At 45.0% G+C, this 24,013-nt stretch overlaps 1 protein-coding gene across 1 annotated transcript in view; it reads left to right on the forward strand.

The window, feature by feature from the left end:
• LOC139660343 (uncharacterized) overlaps positions 1–23,351 on the forward strand; it is a 47,092-nt gene extending 23,741 nt beyond the window's left edge. Inside the window, exons 8-38 of the mRNA XM_071538454.1 lie at positions 661–953; positions 1,180–1,320; positions 1,493–1,582; positions 1,775–1,812; positions 2,145–3,256; positions 3,899–4,087; positions 5,100–5,134; positions 5,282–5,434; positions 6,180–6,308; positions 7,051–7,089; positions 7,555–7,689; positions 8,085–8,211; positions 8,810–8,980; positions 9,310–9,344; positions 10,429–10,596; positions 10,794–10,928; positions 11,775–11,813; positions 12,017–12,157; positions 12,626–12,750; positions 12,909–12,932; positions 13,376–13,844; positions 13,968–14,030; positions 14,263–14,325; positions 14,554–18,183; positions 18,460–18,663; positions 19,039–19,153; positions 19,451–19,576; positions 19,830–20,159; positions 20,880–20,996; positions 21,237–21,358; positions 21,598–23,351. Of these exons, the coding sequence (XP_071394555.1) occupies positions 661–953; positions 1,180–1,320; positions 1,493–1,582; positions 1,775–1,812; positions 2,145–3,256; positions 3,899–4,087; positions 5,100–5,134; positions 5,282–5,434; positions 6,180–6,308; positions 7,051–7,089; positions 7,555–7,689; positions 8,085–8,211; positions 8,810–8,980; positions 9,310–9,344; positions 10,429–10,596; positions 10,794–10,928; positions 11,775–11,813; positions 12,017–12,157; positions 12,626–12,750; positions 12,909–12,932; positions 13,376–13,844; positions 13,968–14,030; positions 14,263–14,325; positions 14,554–18,183; positions 18,460–18,663; positions 19,039–19,153; positions 19,451–19,576; positions 19,830–20,159; positions 20,880–20,996; positions 21,237–21,358; positions 21,598–21,675 (8,636 nt within the window). The 3' untranslated portion in view covers positions 21,676–23,351. The remainder of the gene's footprint in view (positions 1–660; positions 954–1,179; positions 1,321–1,492; positions 1,583–1,774; positions 1,813–2,144; positions 3,257–3,898; positions 4,088–5,099; positions 5,135–5,281; positions 5,435–6,179; positions 6,309–7,050; positions 7,090–7,554; positions 7,690–8,084; positions 8,212–8,809; positions 8,981–9,309; positions 9,345–10,428; positions 10,597–10,793; positions 10,929–11,774; positions 11,814–12,016; positions 12,158–12,625; positions 12,751–12,908; positions 12,933–13,375; positions 13,845–13,967; positions 14,031–14,262; positions 14,326–14,553; positions 18,184–18,459; positions 18,664–19,038; positions 19,154–19,450; positions 19,577–19,829; positions 20,160–20,879; positions 20,997–21,236; positions 21,359–21,597) is intronic.
• The last annotated feature ends 662 nt before the right edge of the window (positions 23,352–24,013 follow it).

Here is a 24,013-nt window from a genome sequence, read left to right on the forward strand (position 1 = left end):
AAACAGACTTTTAAATGCATTTATATATAGACAGATCAGTGGGAGTCCGTAGTGGGATTTTACAATAAAGTGCACTGTTATATAAGCATTACCTCTATGTGTGTATGTAATATGCTGTAAGGTATGTTTGCCAATGTTTCAGTTGCTAACACTAGCTACCAATCCAAGTAGCACAACATCACTGTACTCTCCATAAAAGAGATAAAAGGCAGCTGATCAACTGGGGAGCAAGAGAGCTGAAATTGATGATTAACAGATATATAGACATTAATAAAATAGGGCTGGGACGATGTACTTATCTCTCACATTACAATTCGATACGCAACAACAAAGTCTGACTGTGCAGAATTCTGTTTATTTCTGAGCCACAGATCTTTCTAGCGATGCCATTGGCTGCTAGACTGTCATTACAAAGTGACAATAATATAATTTGGATGGAGAGCTTGTGAAATTGTGATGGTCAAGCGTCTCATTTGTGATTACTACAGCAGAATAACATGGAGCTAATATCACCATTAATTTTTCTGCTCCAGGATACGTATTGTCACATGTTTGTATTGCGATATATTGAATTTCGCTATATCGTCCCATCCTTATTAATTCATTAATTCATTAGGTATAAATGTCACATGACCGTCTCCTCGTCTTCGTCCCCTCCAGCTGTCCACTCCCTGTCGCACCAGACTGACCTGGAGGCCGTGGTTAAATCTCTGGCTCCTGCCTTACTGGCCGAGCTAGCCAAGATGAAGTCCTCCTCCTCCTGTTCCTCCTCTAAAGGAGGAAAACACTCCTCGTCTCCTCCGTCTGCGGCGGGAAAGAGATCCTCCTCCGCCGCCTCTTCCTCTTCCTCGTCTTCATCCGCGAGGAAGAAGGTGGCGAGTAAATTGTCGTCAGAAGCAAAGTCCAGCTCGGGGATGAGCTCCACAGACAGGAGTTCCTCCACAAAGGCTAAGGTAGGGGTGTGTGTGTGTGTGTGTGTGTGTGTGTGTGTGTGTGTGTGTGTTAAATAATGAAACTAGCTGGTGAAATTTGACAATAACCATCTCTTTCTTTCTTAAATAGCCAATTTTTAAATCACAAGAAATCTCCTTGTGTCTCCATTTTTTCTTGATTACCTTGATACTAAACATCCTGTCTCTCTCTCTCTCTCTCTCTCTCCCTCTCTCTCTCCATGTACAGCCCGCTAGGCGCTCTACCCAGGGCACAGGCTTGGTGACGCTGCAGGGGATTCCTAGTTGTCTGTCTCACAAAGAAGTGGTCTCTGCCGTGGAGCAATTTGGCAAAACCACCACGGTTTTACTGCTAAGGAAACTGGGAAGTGTGCGTGTCAATCCACCATCCATCAACCCTTCGTCTTTCTTACACAAAAAAGGAGGTTTTCACAAAAATCCTCCCTGAACATTTGCCATTTGATGGACGCTTTTAAATGTAGTCAGCGGAAGGTCCTGACAGTTATAGTAATACAAGTGTGTGTGTGTGTGTGTGTGTGCAGGCCACTGTGTGTTTTGAGAGAAAGGAAGACGCCAAGGCTTTGACCAGCAGCAAGAACTTCACCATTAAAGGATTTCCAGTCGCTATTAAGGTAAAGCACACACAGTCACACACTTAAGAATCTTTCTTTCTTTCTTTCTTTCCGTCTTTCTGTCTTTCTTTTGTCCGTCCATCCTTCCGTTCTTCCTGAGAAATGTACATATTAACATCTGTTTGACAGGTTGCCAATATTCAAAATGTTCCAAATAATCCAAACTTCATGTCTCTGTCGTTTTGTCTGCAGGAGAACTATTCTGTGGAACAAAAAAATGTTTCTGAGAAGTAAGTTTTTTGTTTTGTTTTGTTTTTGTTTTTTTTTACCCTGGCATTCTTTACCATTTCCTCCCTTACTATAGATGATCTAGGGATTGAAACTTAAATCGTACAATCCGATGTTGCAGTCAAGAACATTACAAAGTGTCAAAATATCTAATATCTATCTCAATATCTATCTGTTATGTTACATTTTAATGGAACAATGACAAAAATTAAGTGAGAAGCTTTTTTTTCAAGCAAAAGCTCAAAAGATGGGAAATACAAACCGTGGCCTTTGACTTCCGTATTGCCCTTTTTCTCCTCCTTGATCCACGCAACTCTGTCTCTCTTGTCCATAGAAAGCCTGTCCGCTCCACTCTCTCCAAATGTCATACCGAGAAATCCACAACCAGCACCACCACCACCACTAAAAAGCCTCTGCTGCCTACACCTAAAAAGCCTCTGCTTCCTACGCCTAAAACCATAAAGCCTCTGATGTCTTTACCCACCGACCTGAAAAAAACCACGGCCAAACGCACGACCAATCAGAAGATTTCCGCCAAAGCCTCAAGTAAAGGCGCGGCGTCTCTCACTAAAGCAAAAGTCTTGGTGTCCAAAGCGAAAACCGCCACAACCAGGCACACAACCAAAACGGGCAAGGTGGCGAAGGGAGCTGTGACAAAAGCAAAGACAAAAGGAACAGCCGCTAAGACCAAGAGCTCGGGATCCAAGTCCAAGGCTCCTGAAAATCAGCCTGATGTCCCTGCTCCTAAACCAGAAATGGCGGAGAATCGGAAACCCGAGGAACTGGAAACCACGGGGAAAGATCCTCCGGTGGTGGCGAAGGGTCGCGAAGACGCACCCGAGGCGGTCGAAGCTACAGACGTGCCGGCTGCTGAAACGAAGCCTCAGACAGAACCTGACAAAGCCGAAGTCGAGGAAGCAGAGTTACAGGAAGCCGAACCTATGGAGGCAGAATTTGGGGAAACGGGAGTTGAGGCGGCAGAGCTCATGGAAGTGGAAAGCGGTCTTGAGGGCGAGGGGGCAGAACTGAAAACTGCTGGAGTCGCACCTGAAATGCTAGCAGACAAACCCAAAGACGGTCAACCCCAAACTGGTGCGATTGAGCCCGAATCAAATCTTGAGCCCGAATCAAATGTCTCTCCACCCGAGTGCCCCGCTCCTCCGCCCACGGCCGCAGAAACTACGCCCGAACCTTCAGACGTCAAGCCCCAGAGCCCCCGAACCGCTACCGAAAGCCCGGAAACGAACGCCAAAGCTTCGGCCCCCGAGGCACCGCGGAACGCCTTACCGGAATCGGACTCGGCGGTAAAAACGCCGGAGACAAGAGGGGAGTCTTCGGAAACCGAGCGGCAAGGAACGGGGAGCCCGGCCAAAGAAGCCGTGGAGGAAACGCAGAAAGAGTCGGGCGATAAGGGGTCGGAGTTGGAGACGACAACACAGCAAAAAGGTATGTTTTAGACCGATTGATGGGGGGGGTGAAGGGAGGGGTGGATGGTGAAGTACATTGCATTGAAAGCATCTGAATGTGGCAGAGATAGGCTTGGGCGATGTATTTGTATTTCATTTTATTTCTTTTCAAATTACATCAAATTTCGACTCTTACATCAAATTTCGAGGCTGCTAAAAATAATCATAATAATAACTAGGAGGAAACAGACAATGAGCATTTGGTGTAATTTGCTCATTCCTGCTATTTTTTTGGAAAACAGGCTGATTGTGGAAAAGTAAAATGCCTCACTACAACTATGATTAGTTATGTAATTTAAGCAACACAAGGTGTGTTCAATATCGCAGAAAATATCGCAATATTCCCGTGAACATCGCGATATTCTGTATTATCGAATATCGGCCCAAGCCTAGGTGTATGTGATGTTTGTGGAAAATGTGTATATAATGCTGTAATGTAATTTCTTTTTCCTTTTTGAATTATGTATTTTCACACTATTACGTTATGTACTTTCGTAATTTCATAATATAATATATAATTATATTTTATGATAAAGAAAAAGTCTCCTCCTGATTCTACCCTGTGGAGACTAGCTTTCAAAATCCATTCCTTAAATTTCCTTAAATGAACTTTCACTTGAAGATGCGGCGGCAGCGAGGGAGTCGGAGACGGAAGCCGATGACGAAGACTCCGCCGTGCCTGCCGAAGCACCGCAGACCGCCGCGACGACACCGGTGACCGACCGGCCACCGGCAGCGTCCACGCCTGGTTCGGATGCGGTTACCACGGCGACAGCATTGAAAACCCAAACTCTGCGTCTCAGGCCAATAAGTAAGAGATTAGAGAGGCAGAGTGTGTGTATGTGTGGGGCCTTTTATTAAAAATTGGTGAGTCAGTCAGTGTGGGTTTCAGTGGAGAGTTTTAGTGTCCCTTGATTGTTCAAATGTTATTTCAAATTATTATTATTTATTTTTTTCTATTTTATTTTTTTCCCAAAAATCTTGGGGAAATGCTGAATAATTGTATAATATTATGTATTGTAATAATTGTTTTTTTTGGCATGAAAATTGTCAAATGTTAAGATGGTGAATATGGACACAAACTGTCAACTCTAAGCCAAGAGTATTGCTATCAGCCTTCAAAAGCCCATATCATTGGAACTCTAGTGTGTGTGTGTGTGTGTGTGTGTGGGTGTGTGTGTGTGGGTGTGTGTGTGTGTGTGTGTGTGTGTGTGTGTGGGTGTGTGGACAAGAGAGCATCGCTATAGAGATGTGTGAACGTGGTCATGATTCTTATATTTCTCTCTGTCTCTCTCCCTCTCACGCTCTCCCTCTCTCTCTCTCTCTCTCACTCCCTCTGTCTCTCTCTCTCTCTCTCTCTCCCTCTGTCACTCTCTCCCTCTGTCTCTCTCTCTCTCTCTCTCTCCCTCTGTCATTCTCTCTCTCTCCCTCTGTCACTTTCCCTCACTCTCTCTCTCTCTCTCTCCCCCTCTATCACACTCTCTCTCTGTCTCTCCCTGTGATTCTCTCTCTCCCCCGTCTCTCTTTCTCTCTCTCTCTCCCTCTGTCACTCTCCCTCACTCTCTCTCTCTCCCCCCTCTATCACACTCTCTCTCTCTCTCTCCCTCTGTCTCTTTCTCTCTTCCTCTGTCTCTCTCTCTCTCTCTCCCTCTGTCACTCTCCCTCACTCTCTCTCTCTCTCTCTTCCTCTGTCACTCTCTCTCTCTCTTCCTCTGTCACTTTCTCTCTCCCTCTGTCTCTCTCTCCCTCTGTCTCTCCCTCTGTCATTCTCTCTCTCTCTCCCCCTGTCTCTCTTTCTCTCTCTCTTGTCATCTCTCCCGCAGGATGCCTCAGCGGGGAGCCCTGGCACAGGCGTCGGGTAGGTTTCCTCACATCACTTGTATACGTCTATAAACTGTTATATATGTTATATATGATAGTCATACATCTGTAATGCGAAATGCATCTGTCTGTCCGGGTGCTGTGCCTTTGACTTTCTCTTGTCTTTGTCTCTCCATTTCCCCAGTTCGTAACGCTTAAGCTCAGGCACATGATGATAACCAACTTGCCGCGGTGCTACGACCACTACTACACCGAGGACGACATCGCCAAACTGCTGACGCCGTTTGGATTCGATAATCATGCAGACAGAATCTTTGTTGTGCCTCAAGAGCGCATGGTAGGGACGTTTGCTTTATTCATCCCATATTCTGATGCTGGGGTTTATTTCTTTTGTCCCACCATGGTGATGAAATCGGGGCGGGACTATGGATTTGTTTTTGTTTTTTTGTTCTTCTGTTTCCATTACACACGATATTAGCGCTGAATAGGGCTGGGCGATATATCAATATTATATCGATATCGTGATATGAGACTAGATATCGTCTTAGATTTTGGATATCGTAATATCGTGATATGGCATAAGTGTTGTCTTTTCCTGGTTTTAAAGGCTGCATTACAGTAAAGTGATGTCATTTTCTGAACTTACCAGACTGTTCTAGCTGTTCTATTATTTGCCTTTACCCACTTAGTCATTATATCCACATTACTGATGATTATTTATCAAAAATCTCATTGTGTAAATATTTTGTGAAAGCACCAATAATCATCCCTACAGTATTGTCGCAATATCGATATCGAGGTATTTGGTCAAAAATATTGTGATGTTTGATTTTGTCCATATCGCCCAGCCCTACTTACAACTGAACATTTAGCCCACTTCGTAGAAAATACCGAGATATATATCGTATATCGCCATTCAGCCTAAAAATACCGAGATATGATTTTTGGTCCATATCGCCCAGCCCTAGCGCTGAAAGATATTTATTATTCGACAGAGTATTGCAGAGTATATTTTAGAGATTCATCTGATCTGATCTGTCCGCAGTGATGAGTCTGTTTTGTGTGGCTGGTTTTCCTTCCAGGCCGTCGTCCAGATGCCGTCGGGCGCGAAGCTGTTCGACTTGCTGGAGCATTTTAAGAAAAGGCCTCTGCTGTTCAAAGGGTCGACACTCGGCCTACACATAGTGGGAGAAGACATCTCTATGTCAATGGTGAGGACACACACGCACACATACACACTATATACAGCCATACATAGCAGAGGTGGGGGCTCGAGTCATGTGACTTGCACTCAAGTCAGACTCGAGTCTCAGTTTTAACTGCTTGAGACTCGACTTGATGCATGAAGAGAAGACTTGAGACTTGACTTGACTTGGGTTCTGGTGACTTGGGACTTGACTCTGACTTGTACTCTGATGACTTGAAAAGGTTTCTAAAGTCTTGACTTGAGATCTTGTGTTTGTGTAAATGACTCAGATTGAAAGTGATGAGATTTGTTCCAGCAGACGACTGAATTTAAATTCTGTTTTCTGAATTTGTATGGAATGATTGAATTTATTGAAGTTGAAACTGATTATAGAAATCAAACTCATGATGCTCTTACCAAGTTTTTATCCTATTAAAACCATACTGCATTGAAAAGTCCTATTATATTATGATATTTAGTTTTCTTTAAGATATTAAATTGATACTGGACTCTTTGATTTGTTCTGACTTGACTTGCTGTTCTACATTTAGACTTGAGACTTGACATTAATGACATGGACTTGACTTGGACTTGACTTGGTAATCTACATTTAGACTTGAGACTTGGCTTGAGACTTGAGCGTCAGAAGTGCAGCGACATTTGCTTCATGCAGTGAATTACAGAGCAGCAGGATTACTTTTCCTTATTGAATCTTCATTGAAGGAATATTCCACTCAACACTGTCTGCTCTGATGTGTCTGTTTCAGGTCGGCTTTTATAGATGTCTGATGACCCTGAGCGGTGCCGTAAGTAACATACACACACACACACACACACACACACTGTAAGCTAAAAACCTTGAAATACAGCTCACAAAGACATAGTTTACATTTTTAAAATCGCTAACTGTTACCACGAAAAGTCAGGCTGTTGTAGTTATTACCAAATCAAATTCATATGGGAACAAATTCTTCACTACGCCGGGGACTATTTTCGGTGCTACGGAACTACTTTCCTGAGATCGCAAAGTGTTTACAGCCGGCTTATTAAGTTGTTCGAGGAAAAAGTCGGCCGGCCCTGGCAAAGAAATAGTAATTATTTTAATAATAACCGGGAGACAAGATAACAAGGGCAGCAGCTTGCAAAGACTTCTAGTAGTTTTCAACATAAAAACTGTAAACCGGAAACCCCGATTTTTAAAACTCACCCAGTGTCTCTGTCTTCCTGTTTACTTCCTGGCGTGGGACCCGACTTCCTGTCTCCTCCTCCAGTCTGCGGCTGAGATCAAAGCGGCGTGCGTGCGAGTGGTGGGTGTCTGGAACGTGGCGTCGGACGAGGCCAGGCACCTCAGGGCGGCGCTGTCAAAGATAGGAGGCGTCAAGAACTACCTGCCTCTGCTGACCAAGGTAGACACACACACACACGCTTTGGTCTCACAATATGGCAAAATCCCATTATACAATCAAATTAATGTCCATCCCATTGAACGGTAATGTTAGGTGTGATGTCAAACAAAACAGAAATTTTCAAATAATATTCCTACCATACCTCATTTTGTCAGTGCTTTTAAATCACAATATGATCCCACTGACAGACAATAAACGATAATGAAATCAATTTATTGTCCATCGATATTTGCCCCATTTTTGTTATTTTATAGACTAAATGGTTAATCAAAATTAATTAATCAAAAGAACAGTGAAAGTAACCGTTGGTTGCAGCCCGACTCTCTCTCACTTGTCTCCTCTGTCTGTGTGTGTGTGTGCGTGTGTGCGTGTGTGTGTGTCTGTGTGTGTTCCAGGCGTATATAGAGTTTGAGTCCGCGGAGGACGCAGACCGGCTCGGGGTTTGGTTCAGCCACCTGCAGCCGCTCCCCGGCTACCAAGTCATCAGGCTGCAGGAACCACAAGGCTCCTGCACAGCAAACAGTAAGCAAGTTTGTTGAAGTGTAGAAAAAAATAAACACGTAACAATTTCAGGCTTAAGACGTCAAATGTTATTTCTTTTAGTTGAGGAAAACTAATGGGAAAAATGATTTGATAATCCGAAAATGTAGTAGAAAAAGTAAGGTTTTGGTACCGATATCAAATTCAAGGTAGAGATTTTCAAATGGTACCCAGCTATAATCGGTATTGGGCAGGTTGTGGTTGTTTTTCAGTGTCACGCCGTATTTCATGCTTTCATCTGAAGACAAAAACAAAAAAAATACACTCGGCGATAATCAGATGCACCAACTAGAGTTCATAAATCCACGATGGAGAGAAACGATTTCTGGAGAACAGATATTTTACAGACGATCCAGAAAATCATCAGTGTTTATTCCACAAATGAATTCCACAATAATTCCTTTATCAACCACAACAAAAAAAACAAATCCACTTTAAGGGAACAGTATTGAAGAAATTTGACAAATTTCTGCTGTTTTTAATTCAGCCGTTTTAATTAATGCCCATAATTTGCAAAAATCAGTGTTTTGTCGCTGTTCAGATATAATTAAAGGAGACTCGTTTCTTGCTTTATCTACAGCGCCAAAACTTCCTCAGAACGCTCTGCCGGACCACAAGGAAGCCGTCGCCGGGGCAACCGTCCCGACAGCGGGCGTTGCCGTTCCCCCCGGGTCCGTTCCACCGTTCTACATGACGCTGAGAGCTTTTCCCTTCTTCTTTGCCACTGCTTCTCCTTGGTTCAACATCCCAGGTGAGAGAGAGAGTGTGTTTTTTTGTTTATTTATTTAAATCTTACATTAACATCTTGAGTAGTTTCAATCGCTGGGGATTGAAATGAGATTAAATATTTCAATATTGCCAGTTTTTACCATGCTTTATAGAGCTGTATGATTATGGTTAAAAAGTTAAACCTGATTGACTGTTAATCACAATTATTTGACCCAGTTTCAGGAATTGTATTACAGTTTTGCACCTTGACATATTAAAATTTTTTTAGTGCAGTATTTGTCGAAGAAGCAGCAGCTAGAAAGCCTTGTTTTCACTCTCCGTCTCACTCTTATTGTCATTGTCTTCTCTTAGAGTACCTGACAATCACAGGATTGGATGACATTGAGGTAAGTCCATTTCTCTCTTTCAACCCCTCCCACTTTTCTCTGTGGCATTACTCCAAAATATACAGCCATTTTGGAAATAAAATCAACTGAAATTCACCGTTAACATCCACACCGCAGCAGCTGTGTTGCTGTTTTCGCCTCTTTTCACCTCTTTTCCAAAGCTTGTTGTCAAATTCAGCTCCTGATAGAAGCTCCTCCTGAAACATTCAGGACCTATACATTTTTTTTTTTTTTTAAACTAGCTTGTCTCCTCCCTCGCAGAAAGCAGCACTCTCCCCTCCCATTCCTGAAAATTTTCTTGTAATGGCGGAATCCATGAAACGAGCGAGTAAACTTGTTAAACTAGTAAACTTATTAAACTAGTGAACTTGTTAAACTAGTAAACTTGTTAAACTAGTGAACTTGTTAAACTAGTAAACTTGTTCAACTAGTAAACTTGTTCAACTAGTAAACCTGCTTCACTTGTCATTGTGGGACATGAAACCTTCAGTGGGAGGAAAATCTGGCAAGGAGAGTCTGGTACTGGGCGACATTTCCCTGTAGGCACGGTTAGCTTAGCTGTTCGTGTTTATGCACGGTGTCTTCCAATGTGTGTGCTGTTAGGTTTCCGTAGTGCTGAGTGTTATTTACAACTGTCTTGTGGTTTCTGTCACCCTCTAGTGGTCAGAAAATTTCACTTAATGCAGTTACCTGCTATCCTTCAAAAAGCACCATCATTGTCCCCCACCAAAGGGGGGACTATGGATTGGTCTCCGTTCGTTAGTTAGTCACACTGTAATGTTGACTTTGTGCCGCTAGGGGGCGGCATTGACAATGAATGGGGACCCAGTGGTAAAGCAGGAATCACTGACTGACCCAAGGGTGGAACTACATCACTGGTGGGGGACAACATGTTTACTATTTGCTTGTTTGTTTCAGTTTCATAGTATTGGTCCCTTTTCAGTCCCTTTGTTCGTCCATGCAGCTTTTTTCTGTTCACGTCGATTGGGAAACTTCTAATCTGAGTCAAATGAGAGGGAGAAGTGTCAGAATCGAGCCACTTCGTGCTGCAGTGTGAACATAACCACTCTGTTGTCTCCTGCAGACGGTGAGCAGCCGCTCCGCTCCGCTGCCCAACGGCATCATGATGACCGGTTTGCCGGAGGGAGGCTACATGCAGGAGGACGTGGCCCGGCTGGTGTGGCCCTACCTGGACAGACAGGACATTTACTCCATGTACTACAACGTGACAGTGCTGCCGCTACAGAGGAGGGTAAGGGAGGTCTAACACACACACACACACACACACCCCTACGTCACCATAGTTACCGGGATGATATCGTTATCGAATATCGGCCCAAGTGACCAATGACGGATATTTGACGTTGATACAGCCTCCTCTCCTCTCCTCTCCTCTTCTCCTCTCCTCTCCTCTCCTCTCCTCTCCTCTCCTCTCCTCTCTTCCTCCAGGCCTTTGTGTATTTCGGTGATTGGACTAAGTGCTGTGATTTCGTCCGGTCCCACATTAAAAACCCGGTTACTGTCCAAGGCTCTGAGCTCACCCTCCACTTCCTCCTGCAGCGCATACAACTAGTATACATGGAGGTATGGACACACACACACACACACACACACAAAATATACTTTATAATAATACTTTATTACTGTATTGTTTCTTCTATACTATTATTTTTTGCTTCTTTCTTACTGTTGTTTTTTTAATGCCCGCTTGTCAAGCACTTTGGAACTTCTGTTTTGTTAGTAGTAGTAGTAGTAGTCAGTGTTGATAAGCACAGGAAATGACAATAAATACAAATACAAAATATAGTGGCGGTTGGCAGTTTGAAATTTGAATGAAGTTTGTACTGCATACAGTGACTGAGATATAAACACAATGGATGTGCATCGCCATTTAAAGTTTAAATTTTTGTCCGCTGCAGCTTGAACCAGCAAAATAGATGTTTAGAATGGAATTTGATGTCATGGCTGCACAAATATGCAAATATTTTATTTGTCCTCGATGTTGGCACAGTAGACAAACTTACCAAAAGGCATCTGCATCTTGAAAAGTTTAAAAATGTCGGGAATTATCTAAAGTCAAGACCTTTTTAAAAAGGTTTTGAATTGACTGAGATAGAGCATTTTATGTCTTACATTTGGTTTTCGAGGTATTACATTACTGTTTCTGGTGAGAAATCTGTCCTGGCAGAAAGATATTCTTTTGGGTCTACAGGTGTTTTCATTGTCGTTTTCATTTCATTGTTCAGTAGTTTACTGCCATTTCAACTGGGGTGCTAAGAATTTATTTGCCTGTTTGATCAGGACATGGGCTGCAGCCAACGATTACTTTCATTATCGATTTATCTATTGATGAATTTTGTTTTTGTTAATTGTTTAGTCTGTAAAAAGTAAAAAATAATGACTAATCTTTGACTTGTGATCTTTTCACAGGAAATTATGTACAGAAACCTGATGAAATGGAGCAACACTGTAAGTCTGTGTTTTTATTAAACCAGCTTTCTAATGAAATTCCTTGAAACACAAATTTTTTTTTTTTACGATAATCAGCATGGGAACCGAAATTGTATTAAACGATGATACATCATGAATAATGGTGCAGCCCTAAGTGAAAGACGCTGTCTTCGGACGCCCGGCCCTTAACACCAAATCCTCTTGTCCTGGTTTGGTTTCAGCCTCTTGTGAACCTGGACTCGCTGAGACAGAGGCTGCTGACTGTGGAGATCGCGCAGCCGGACATGGACCTCATCAAATACCTGATGAGCAGGGTGTCGGGCTTCGCTCCTGTCCGCAACTGCCTGCCGCTCGCCAACCGGGTAAAAAACGCACAAACACACCTGCGTTTTCCACATGTCAAGACATTAACCTGATGCTCTGTCGTGTTTTACAAACCGCCACTTACTTCACATCGGACGTGGAGCTACAGGAAAGCTGCCCTTGAGAGAAATATGCATTTGATAATTAAAGTTACTTTGGAAAAAATGGGATATCTACATGTGCAATGCAGACATAAACAATCACATGACTGCAAAAAATCACGAAAATACCCCAATTAGGATGTCAACGAAAATTGAGTCTGTGCCTAAACACAAACCAAGTAGCCCAGGCTGAGTTTGTGAAAGCAATATTATTTATTTATTTAGTTATTTATTTAAGTTTTTTGTCCATCGCTCGCAATTTTTAAATCATAAGAAATCTCCTTGTGTCTCCATTTTCTCTTGATTACCTTGATACTAAACATCCCGTCTCTCTGTGTCTCTCTCTCCCTCCCTCCCTCTCCCCAGGTGTGCTTTGAGATGGCTGACTTCGATGGTGTAAAGGAGGTGTTAAAGAAAGTGTCGAATAAAAACAACATTCACACACTCTACACTAAGAGACTGCGCTACACGCTCAAAATTCAGGACAGTCGGTATGTGTGTGTGTGTGTGTGTGTGTGTGTGAGAGAGAGAGAGAGTAGATAGCAAGGCAGGAGGGAGGGATGGCTGTTGAAATTGTTCTTCCTGTTTTTTGTGGAATAAACGCATGGATATCAACCAGCTGAATAACTCTGTTCTTTTTCCCCCCAAGGCCTTTGATTGGAAAATTTGAAAGGTGAGTTTGTCCTATCCGAAACGGGCTTTATACCAAAGCTCTATATATTTAGGCTACACAAATATTTGTCCATAATTTTATATCACAATAGTCTAGTTTCTGCAGAATTTGGCAACATTTTTAAATGTAATTTCCCGTCATGTAGAACGCCTGCAGTGGTTGAAGCTTGTAAAGTGAAAAGAAACCAAACAAAAAATTTGACTGCCAAAACATGACTGTGATAACACTATCTAGTAAAATAAACAGGATTATCCTGTTAGCCATAATTGTGCAGCTCTACTTTTTGGGGAAAAGATGTTCCCTTGATTTTCACCAGTATTTTTACCATTTGAAAGTTTACTACTTGTGTAAGCAACAGTCCTTGGTCCTCGTAAAAACCTCAATAATGTGCTGTAGTCAAGCCTCCCTGCCCACTAGCGATTCCTGTGCGTGTGTCATTTCAGGGTTATGGACCTTAAAATGCGTCTAGAAAACCGCAAGTTGAAGAAGGTAAACCTCGAGGCCGTCACGGGCGATAACAAAGCCAGGCCTTCTGCTGTCGAAAAGCAAACCAAAAGCCCCGGCTCCTCTAAGCCAGACGCCACCGCCGACGGCAAATCGGGAAGCGACGCCGCAGCAGAGGAGGTCAAGCAACCGGGAAGCGAGATCCCCGTGGACGCCACCGTCACTCCCACGGCAGACGGAGACGCGGAGAAAGCCGAAGAAAAGGAGCCAGAGGATTCACCGCCTAGTTCTGCTTCCGCCGTCGGTTTGACCTCTTCTTCTGCCGCTTCCAGCCCCGCACCGGTGCCGCCCGGGGAGACGCTGGCCGAGCTTCCCCTGGTGAACCAGGACATGTTCAAGGTCCTGACGGCCGCGGTTCGCCAGCACCGGCTCGCCCGAGAAAACCAGGAGCTCAGCCAGGAGAGAGAGGTGAGGCTCGGCTTTTCCGGCTCGCTCACCGTTTACACCTTTCCTTTATCTGTTCGTATCTCTTTCACTAATCCAGGATCAAGGAGTAATGACGGGCTTTCACCTTCTTTCTGTTTTCTTCAGACTCACAGCAGAAGCAGTAGAAGCTCCAGAACCCAAAACCCAAAAGAGTCGCCACAGAGAGAGGTGAACACACACAATCTCTCTCTCTCTCTCTCTCTCTTTCTCTATTTCATGTCAGTCATATACAGTACCATGAATGCGTACATTTTCAGTACAGACCATTGGACCACAAATTTTTATAATGGTGGATATCTCATTTTGAATGAAACTCTGCATGTGTTCATATCTCTTTTGTCCAGTGTCACTAATTTAGGACAACAGAGTAATGATTTGCCGCCTTTTCTGTTTTCCTCAGAGTCGCAGCAGAAGCAGTAGAAGCTCCAGAACCCAAAAGTCTAAAGACGCACCACAAAGAGAGGTGAACATCTGGTTTTCTCTCAGTCTCTCTCTCTCTCTGTCTCTCTCTCTCTCTCTTTGAACCGAAAGTGTGCAGGTTCAATCCCTGCAACAGCCAATGTCTGTCCATGAAGTGGCATGTGAAGGTTTCCTATAGCAAGACACTGAACTCATACAATGTTAACTCTTATGTTTAGGTTTTTTTAATTGATACAGATTTTGGATAATATCTTCTTTGTTCTCCATCCAGGGTCAGAGTTTTGTAAGAGACGATTTTACAGACGACGCCCCCTCTTCAGACGCCTACCTTTTCGATGGGGAAGATTTCGACTTCGGCGACTTTGTCACTGTGGACGAAGTTGGTGACGACCCGGCAGACACGAGCTCCTCCTGCCTTCCGGTGTCACCGCCCCCCTCCGGCCATCCTGGCTCAGTCAAGATCACTTCCTCATCGAAACAATCCTCTAAGTCAAGAAGAGCTGAGGAAAGCTCCAGTTCTTCATCCGCTGCCAAACAGAGCTCAAAGGAATCCTTGAAAGACTCCGCAAAGAACTCAACCCCTTCCTCATCCTGCTCATCCTCCTCGTCCTCGGATAAAGTCAAATCGAGCCCAACCTCGTTGAAAGGCACCCCGTCCTCTAACTTGTCCTCGGTATCGTCGCCTAGTAAGCCGGAAAAGTCCAAGGACTCATCTGAAACCACCACATCCACTACCACCCCCCAATCCTCCACCAATCTCAGTAAGGCCTCCACTTCTTCTTCTCCGTCTGCCGAAACCCCTTCCTCCCCTGCTCAGAAAACACAACAGAAGAAGACCACTGGTAAATCTCCTGTGAAAACATCTGCAGCCTCAGGTTGTAGGACCCGGTCGTCCCCTGCTGCTACTGAAATGGCAAAAACAACAACAGCAACTGTCAAGGCGTTGATAGACAGTGCCGCTACAGCGAAGGAGGAATCCCAGCCTGCCTTGCAAACAATGGCAGAGGCTGTTTCTGAGCCACTTGGAGAAGCGGCATTAATCACAGAGGGTGTAGTAGCAAAGTCTGACCACAAGGTGTCAGCAGAGGCTACTGCAGTGAAAAGTGTTGAGTCAGAGGCAAAAATGGAAACATCGTCAGAGATGCATCCACCTCCACAGGGAGAGGGTTTAGGTGTGGCAAGCCAAGCCCAGAATGGCTCAGCTCTCCTGGGGGGGGATGCCCAGGGTCCCTCCTCCCCTTTGCAGCCTGGTTCTCATGAAGAAACCCTCAAAAAAGACCTGAAGAAAAGCACAGAGGAAGGAAAAGAAGATAGTGTTGAAAAACCTAAAGAGGAGGAGGAGGAGGAGGAGGAGGAGGATGAAAGTGAAAGTTACCAAATCCTCGATTCATTGGACGACCAAGCAGATGGGGAGATGGACCACGGCTCTCCTGGGGACCAAGATGGCAGCTCTGAAACCCAGGCAAAGGAACCTCAGGAAAGCCAGACTTTACATGGAGACACCTATGAGATATTGGACAGTGTTGATGATGAAGACAAAGACTACAATGAAATGGGAATGGATGATTCTTTCCAAGTGCTAGACAGTGTTGTCGAAGACGAAACGGCTACAGATCAAGAAGAAAATCAGCCGGTTAAAGAGGACAAAGGAGCAGTAAAGCAACTTTATGAGGAAGATGAGTTTCAACCAATAGACAGATCTGATGATAAACCTACAGTTGAAGACACTGTAAGTAAAGATGAGGAGACATCTAAAGAAGATCATTTCCAAGTGTTGGATTCAGTTGGTGAACAAACTCCAAAGGGCAGGGAGGACAGAAAGAAGAGAAAGCGAAAAACAGAAGAGGACAAAAGCAAAACGGCTTCAACAGAGTGTGTACAAGATGCCAAGAAAGCTACCAAAGATGATGTAGAAAACCAAGATGGCCAAATCCCTAACAAAGAGCTCCAGATTCTAGATTGTGTGAGGGACGAGCCTCCCAAAGACGGTGATAGCAAAGACACCACCCAAAACTCAGATATTGCCGTTCCTGAGCAAGAAAGGTTCCAGATTTTGGATTCAGTTGACGATCAAACCACAACAAAGGATGACAGCCAAAAACTTTGCCCAGTTTTTACCCAAGTGCTTGAAACACCCAGTGGCCAGATAGTTGAAAAGGACATTAGAGAGATAGAAGAGGAGGAAGACGCATATCAGATAATTGATTCAGTGGAAGACCAGCCAATCCCCGCAGATCAGTCAGACACGGAGAAGAAGGAAAAAAGAACCAAGAAAGGGGAGAGGACTGCTAGAAAGGAGGACAAACCAACAAAGAGGAGTGGCTCTACCACCAGATCGTCCAAAAGTGAGGAGAAAGAGAAATCGCCAAAGAAGGAGGATAAAACGGTTAAAAGATATAACACGCGAACGAGGAAGAGCGACACCGCTGCAGCCGCTTCTGAGAAAGAGGAAGAGGTCGGAGAGATGGCGGAGGAGACGATGTATCAGATAGTAGATTCTGTTGAGGACGAACCAGTTCCAGATGCTGTGGCCACAACAGAAGGGTCCGGTAGAAGGAGGAGCGAAAGAAGAAAGAAAGGGGACAAAACGACTCTGAATCTCACAGAACCGCCCGGAAAAGCGGACGCCGAGGAGGAGATGGCTACATATCAGATTTTGGATTCCGTGGAAGACGAGACTGTAAACGATGACGATCCGACCACCACGGAAAGGTCCGACAGGGGAAGGAGGGAAAGAACAACGAAGAAAGAAGCTAAAAATGAGAAGCTAAAAATGGCCCAGAAAGAGGACACACCGACAAGAAAGAGGCACACTCCTGCCAGAGATTCAGAGGAAGGCAACAGGGAAAAAACACCCAAGAAAGAAGATAAAGTGGCTAAAAAAGAGAGCGTACCAACGAAGAAGAGTGACGCGTTCGTGCGCGAGGAGGAAGCCACCTATGAGATAGTAGATTCTGTGGAGGATGAGGCCGTTAATGACGAGCCGGCTGCCACAGAACCGTCCGGAGGAAGAGGGAAGAAGGGAAGACCGAAGAAAGAGGTGAAAGCGACCAAGAAAGACGACACGCCGCAGAAGAGGAGCGACAAAGAAGACGCATCTGAAAAAGCGGTCGGGGAGGAGGAGGAGGCTACGTATCAGATTTTGGATTCCGTGGAGGACGAGGCGGTCGATGACGATCTGAAATCTACGGAGCGGCCCGAGAGGGGGAAGAGGGAAAGGGCAACGAAAAAGGACAAAATGACTAAAAACGATGACAAGCAAACGAAGGGCAGCGACTCTCTTGCGGGGTCGTCCAAAACCGAGGAAGAGGAGGAGGAGGAACCTATGTATCAGATAGTAGATTCCGTAGAAGACGAGCAAGTTCCCGAAGACCCGACCGCGACAGAAGGGTCTGATAGAGGAAGGAAGGAAAGAAGAAAGACGGAGGAAAAAGTGACTAAAAAAGAGGACACACCAACAAGGACGAGTGTGGGAGGATCCGAAGAAGTGGTCCTGTACCGGATAGTCGATTCTGTGGAAGACGAGCAGGTTACTGACGGTCCGACCGCCTCAGAAGTGTCCGGCGGGGGAAGGAAGGAAAGAACACCCAAAAAAGAGGATAAGAAAGAGGACAAATCGGCGAGGAAGTCCCAGACGAATGCTGCGCCGCCCGAACGCGAAAAGAAAGAAGACACGCCCAAGAAAGACGAGAGAACGGAGGGGAACCAAGCGGCGGCAATGGCGAGCGCTCTGGTGAACCTGGACGAGGTGAGTGAGGAAGAGGAGGATTACCCGGACGACACGGCCGAGGAGGAGGAGCTGAGGAAGAGGCAAGCCGCCGCGAAAGAGAGGCAACTCGTCAAGGAGAGGGAAGAGAGGAGGGCCAAGGAGAGGGAGGAGAGGGAGAGGGAGGAGAGGAGGGCCAAGGAGAGGGAGGAGAGGGAGAGGGAGGAGAGGAAGGCCAAGGAGAGAGAGGAGAGGGAGAGGGAAGAGAGGAAGGCCAAGGAGAGAGAGGAGAGGGAGAGGGAGGAGAGGAGGGCCGAGGAGAGGGAGAGGGAGCGAAGGAGCAGCAGCGGCGGAAGCAGCAGCAGCAGAGGAGGGAGGAGGAGGGCGAAGGAGCGAGGGAGAGAAAAGGAGGAGGAGGAGGAGGAGGAGAAGGTGGGAGTGGACGCCAAGGAGATGGTGACTCTGGATGAGGTCGGGGCGGACGAGCCGGGAGAGGAGGAGGAGGAGGAGGAAGGGGGAGCGCCGAGGGACAGGGGGATCACGGAGGCGTTGGTCACTCTGGACGAGATCGTAGAAGAAGAGGAGGAGGAGGAGGTGGGGAGGGCGGAGCCGAGCACGCCGGGGCCCCGCCCACCCGGCCAGGAGAACGAATCGGGAGACTCCTTCAACCCAGAGGTGAGGGGAAAGTTTGATGTGAAACTTTTTTCTTCTTCGTATTTTGTATCTCTTTTCCTCAAAAACTGCCCCTCTTTCATTCTAACCATCTTTCTCTTTAACTAGGCCTATCTTCTCTAAATGTCTTTTCTTGTTCACCATTATCACACATATTGGATGAGCATACACACACATTACATTGGTACACTTCACACTTCATGAAGGGAACAACTGAAGGTCAGAGTTCAGCATGATGTAGGTTTCCGAGTGGTTTTATCAGAAATGTTTGTTTCGAACCATTGGAGAACCTGCAGTTTCCCTGCCATTTCTGACATAGTTTTCTGATACTAAACACCCTCTCTCTCCCTCTCTCTCTCTGTCCCTCTCTCTCTCTAGACTCTTGTGACACTAGATGAAGCAGGCGGTGACGAGGAAGAGAAGACGGAGGAAGAAGAGCAGGCAGAGAAAACCTCCAACGCTGCTAAACGCAAACGCAGCAAGGACGACACAGGTGTGTGTTTGTTTTATTCTACCTGTTATGAATTCCAATGTGCTCCTACAGTTGGGATTATAACCACAAGATGACAAACACAGGAATTTTTTAATAGGAGTTTTTGAAGAGCAGAGACAGAGAGAGAGAATTTCAGTCAGCAATATTCTTGCGATATCGGATATACTGAGTGAAATCCTTCAAATCCAGACAAGGTAGATATTCTGTTGCACCAAATCAGAGACGAAGGGAAATGGTTTCCTCTTCTGCCTCTCTCTCTCTCTCTCTCTCTCTCACTCTCTCTCTCTCTCTTTCTAGAGGAGAGGATGAACTTTGTGACGGTCGACGAGGTCGGAGCGGAGGAGGAAGAGGAGGAGGAGGAAAAGCAGGTGGTGACACCCAGGGCCAGAGGCCGACCCAAGAAGAGAACCAGACAGGCCCCCGGTAACACACACACACACACACACATAAAGGGAAGGATACAATCAATGAATATTTATTTTCTTCATCATTCAGTATCTCTAAAATCTAGAGGCTCCTGATATAAAGTGTTATAATTTTGTCAACCAAGGACTTAAATTACATAACTGTCCATTAAAAAGCATCATAATTTGATTTAATTTTGTGCTGTTAATCATTTTGTGAGAGTTGGTTTCACTTTTTCCAGACTCAACCGCTCCTCTCCATCTTTCCATAGTGAGAAAATCCACCAGAGGAAAAGGAGGGAGCACAAAAGAGGAGAAGGAGGAAGAGAAGGAGCCGCCCGCCGCTGAGGTAGCCCCTCCCCCTTCGCTCGCCGCCGCCGCCTCCTCGCCGGTCACAGACCCGCCGGTGCCGTCGAGCGACAGCCAATCGGAGCTCCAGGAGAGAGAGGCCGAGGCGGGAGCGAGCCAGCCCGGCCTCGGGGCCTCCTCTGCCGGGCCGGAGCCAGAGCCTCGGCCCCCGGAGAGCCAGCAGGGAGAGGAGGGAGGTGTGGAGACGAGAGAGGAGGAGGAGGAGCAAGGACGGACCAGGGCTTCTGTTAAAGGTACAGAGGCCTGAGAAATGGAGACAAAGAGGCTTTTTTGTGTCTTATTTTGTTTGTTGGTTGGTTTATGGATTTCTGTCTGGGTTTTGTTTTAATATACAGTGTAGGGTTTGACCGATATGAGGTTTTGGACACCATTTAAATTACAAATATTCAGTTTTCTCCCCGGATTTTTACTCTTTTTCAAGGTAGAAAAGCCTTTGAAACTGCATTTTTTTATAGCATCTTGGGACACTAAAACTCTCGACTGAAACCCAGGTTATATTCAGACAGTACTTGTGTGGAAGCTGATCAAAATTCTACAATATGTAATCAATAAAACTGCATCAGTCTAACAAGGTATTGGGACTCTTTCTCCTCTCCTCTCCTCTCTCTTCCCTCCCCTCCCTTTCCCCCCTCTTTCCTCCCCTCCTCCCTCCCCTCTCTTCTCTTTCTCCCTCCTCCCTCCCTCTTCTTCCTCCGCCCCTCCCTTCTCTCATTTCTCTCTCCTCCCTCCCTCTCTCCCTCCCTTCTCCTTTTCTCCATCCTCTCCCCTACTCCCTCCCTCCTCTCTCCCATTCGTCTCTTCCTCTCTCCCCCTTCTCTCCCTCTTCTTCCTCTCCTCTCTTGTTTCTCTCTCCCTCCCTCCTCCCCACTCCCCTCCTGTCTCTCCCTCCTCCCTCCTCTCCCCCACTTGCTCCCTCCATCTCCCCCCCTCTCCCTCCTCCTTCCTCTCTCTAGTTGCCAGTAAACAGAGGAGGGAGGTTATCCAATCAGAAGCGAAGCGATCTCGTTCCCAGTCTCCCACTGTCCCTGCTGACTTCCAGCTGCCACCGTTCACACCCAACAACCCTATTGGTGAGTAACACACACACACACACACACACACACACACACACATGCATACACACCATGAATTAGATTTTTTCCCCTGTGTGTGTGTTTTCACGATTTGTTCATCTGCTTGACAAACATGACACATTTCCTTTGAGAGATGTCTCTAATTTCTGCCTCATCTCTCATTTTCTTTCTCTCTCTCTCTCTCTCTCTCTCTCTCTCTCTCTCTCTCTCTCTCTCTCTCTCTCTCTCTCTCTCCAGGTCTGCAGTTTGTGGTTCCCAAATCAGGGTTTTTCTGTAATCTGTGCTCCGTCTTCTATGTCAATGAAAGCACCGCCAAGAATCTCCACTGCAGCAGCCAGAAACACTACGACAACATGGAGGTACACACACACACACACACACATACACACACACACACACACACACACACCATCCACCATTGGATGTGCAACTTTCTCTCTATGGCATTGGGATTTCTGCTGAGAAAATCCAATTTACACAAAAGTACACAAAAGCATGCAATGACTCTCTCTCTCTCTCTCTCTCTCTCTCTGTCTTTCACACACACACACACACACACACACACGCCCCTTACATGACTCTTCTCCCCTCCTTCCAGAAACATCTCCAGAAGCTTCAAAAAGTCCGGTCGAAAAGTTCAACGAGAAGTTCCGCTCAAGGCTCCGCCTCCGATTGACCCTGACTCCGCCCACTCAGTTTTGTTTATTTTGATTTTTTTGAGTTGATAATGTGAAAAAAAAAAACTGAAACTTGACACTTGGAAAACACACAAAGCATCATGACACATCGGCAGCTCTCTGAACCGATGTAGACGGGCAGCTGAGACAAATCAATGTGATATGACAATCACCATATGATGAAGCTGTGTGGGTCATAGTTGCTTAAAAAAGTCACAAATGCTCTTAGTTGGTTGCTTTCATGTAAAGTGCAGTTGCAAGTTGTACGGTGTCGGGACGTTGCTCGACCAACAGTTGCCCAGTTACATTGCTTCAATTGTTGCCTGTGGATCGTTGCCTGGTCAGCATGTTTTTAAAGTTGTATAAATGAATGAAATCGTAGAATTTGAGCTGTATTAAAATTCAAGTCCTATGATGTAAACCAACCCTCCTAACAGAATATTATGTTATTTCCATCCGCCTCGGTTCTCACTATTCATAAGCAAGACACCTCGAAAAGGAAGTCTCGAGTGTGTGATGTCATCACCGAGAGACGAGACGTGGGGCGGCTCCAGTTCCTGTCTCAGTATTTGAATCTTGTCCCGGTGCCTTAAGATTTCCTATTAGGCAAGTTTTCTATTTTCTGCGATAATGAAAGTCTTCTAATTCAATAACAATGAAATGAACGCAGAGTTTGTGCTTTTTTGGAGCTTTTTAGACCCAAAACAGCTTCATGTTGTTATGATGCTACAAGTGTACCGGGACAAATTCTGTCAATAGGGAGGTAAAGTTAAAGACTAGCTTGTTAGCCTCCTCCACAGTATTAGCGATAGCCATGCTAGCGCTGATTCCCACTGTTAGATGCAAGGGCTTGGTATGAATGTAAAGACAATCTATATTATAATCTATTATCAAATCTATATCAAACCCATGCTCTGCTTCATAAACAAGCTAACTTTTAGACAAATATTAGCAAGGAAAGATATAAAGGGAGTTTGAGAATTAGCGAGTTTTTGCTTTCTTGTTTCTAGCTTCAGGAGGGAATTTTTCATGTCCGCAATTATTGACTAAAGTGTTACTAGGAATAACGTAAATTCTGCTTTGGGGTTGTTCTTTTTTTTCTTTCCCCTTTAAATTTGTATCCAAAATGGCACCCTCCATCCTACAAAGTCCGCTAAAAATCAGCTTCAAAGTGTCGGGATCTATCCAGTTTCTATGCAGTTAATTGGAAAAATGGCACTTTAACTCGGTAATTAATTTAATTTGAATTGGGCAATCTTTGAGTTGTTTGTGGGGTTTTCATGTATATTTTGCACATTTGAGAACTGTCAGTTTTTATGTGAATATTTTTTTCAGTTACAACATCTAGAGGGGGAAATCCAACCACTTTGACATCTATTCTAATCTAAAAAAAAATCTATCTGGCTGGTAAATCCATAGAGATAGCTGGTGAATTTTGGGATTCACCCAACCTAACATATAGTTCCCTGTCCTAAACACATAGTTACGCATCACTGTCCTGATGGACTTGATCTAATCCTTATTCAGTTTTCATTCAGCTGTCACATGTTCTCTTGGGGTGCCGGGTGCCATTTCTTTCAACGAGGGTCCAATGTGATGACTTGTTTCTGCTGTACAGTTTGCTCAGTTCTGTTCTTGAAAACAGACTATTCATTAAAACTTGTGTGTATTACCTGATCTGTAATTAAAGTTAAGATGAATATATTTGAATTTGATTTATATTTGTCTTTATTAAGATGTGTGTGTGGGAGAGGAGAGTCTATTATGGATGGATCAGTGGATGTTGGCATGGATGGATGGATGGATGAGTAATCAAAGTCAACAGGTGAATTTTAAGGTTCCTGTCCGATTGGTGTTGGATGGTGGATTGAGCAGAGGAAAGATGACCTTAATCCCACCCAGCCATTTTGAACACTTGGGCTGGAAAGGTCTACACATGATTGACATGTATAAAACTACTATTTCACTACACAAGTACGGACTTCAGACTTAACAGTTAGCACATTATCTAGCAATCTCAGGAACAGCAACTGCAACAACTGGAGGGAACTGAGCTAGCCAGCTAGTTAGCCACTAGCTTGATTCCGGTAGGCCAAATTATTGCCAAAAAATTGTGAACTGAAATCCATTTGTTTCTATAATACATCTCTGGCTGTGTTCACACTACAGCTGAACGTTTCTCCCCCCCTCATGTTACAAAGATCTGTTGTTTTCTGATCATTATGAACTGTAAAAAGCTGCATGGAGTCGTATTTTTCAGTTTCCAGTCCGGATATGTGACACGAAATCGGATCCCGTGGCGTATTTGAACACGTAATCGGGATTCAGCATGGTTTC

This window comes from Centroberyx affinis, unplaced genomic scaffold (genome assembly GCF_046629955.1).
Source record: "Centroberyx affinis isolate AG114_WGS23_722 - 3 ecotype Tasmania unplaced genomic scaffold, CSIRO-AGI_Caff_v1 ptg003277l_1, whole genome shotgun sequence".
NCBI classification, from domain to species: domain Eukaryota; kingdom Metazoa; phylum Chordata; class Actinopteri; order Beryciformes; family Berycidae; genus Centroberyx; species Centroberyx affinis.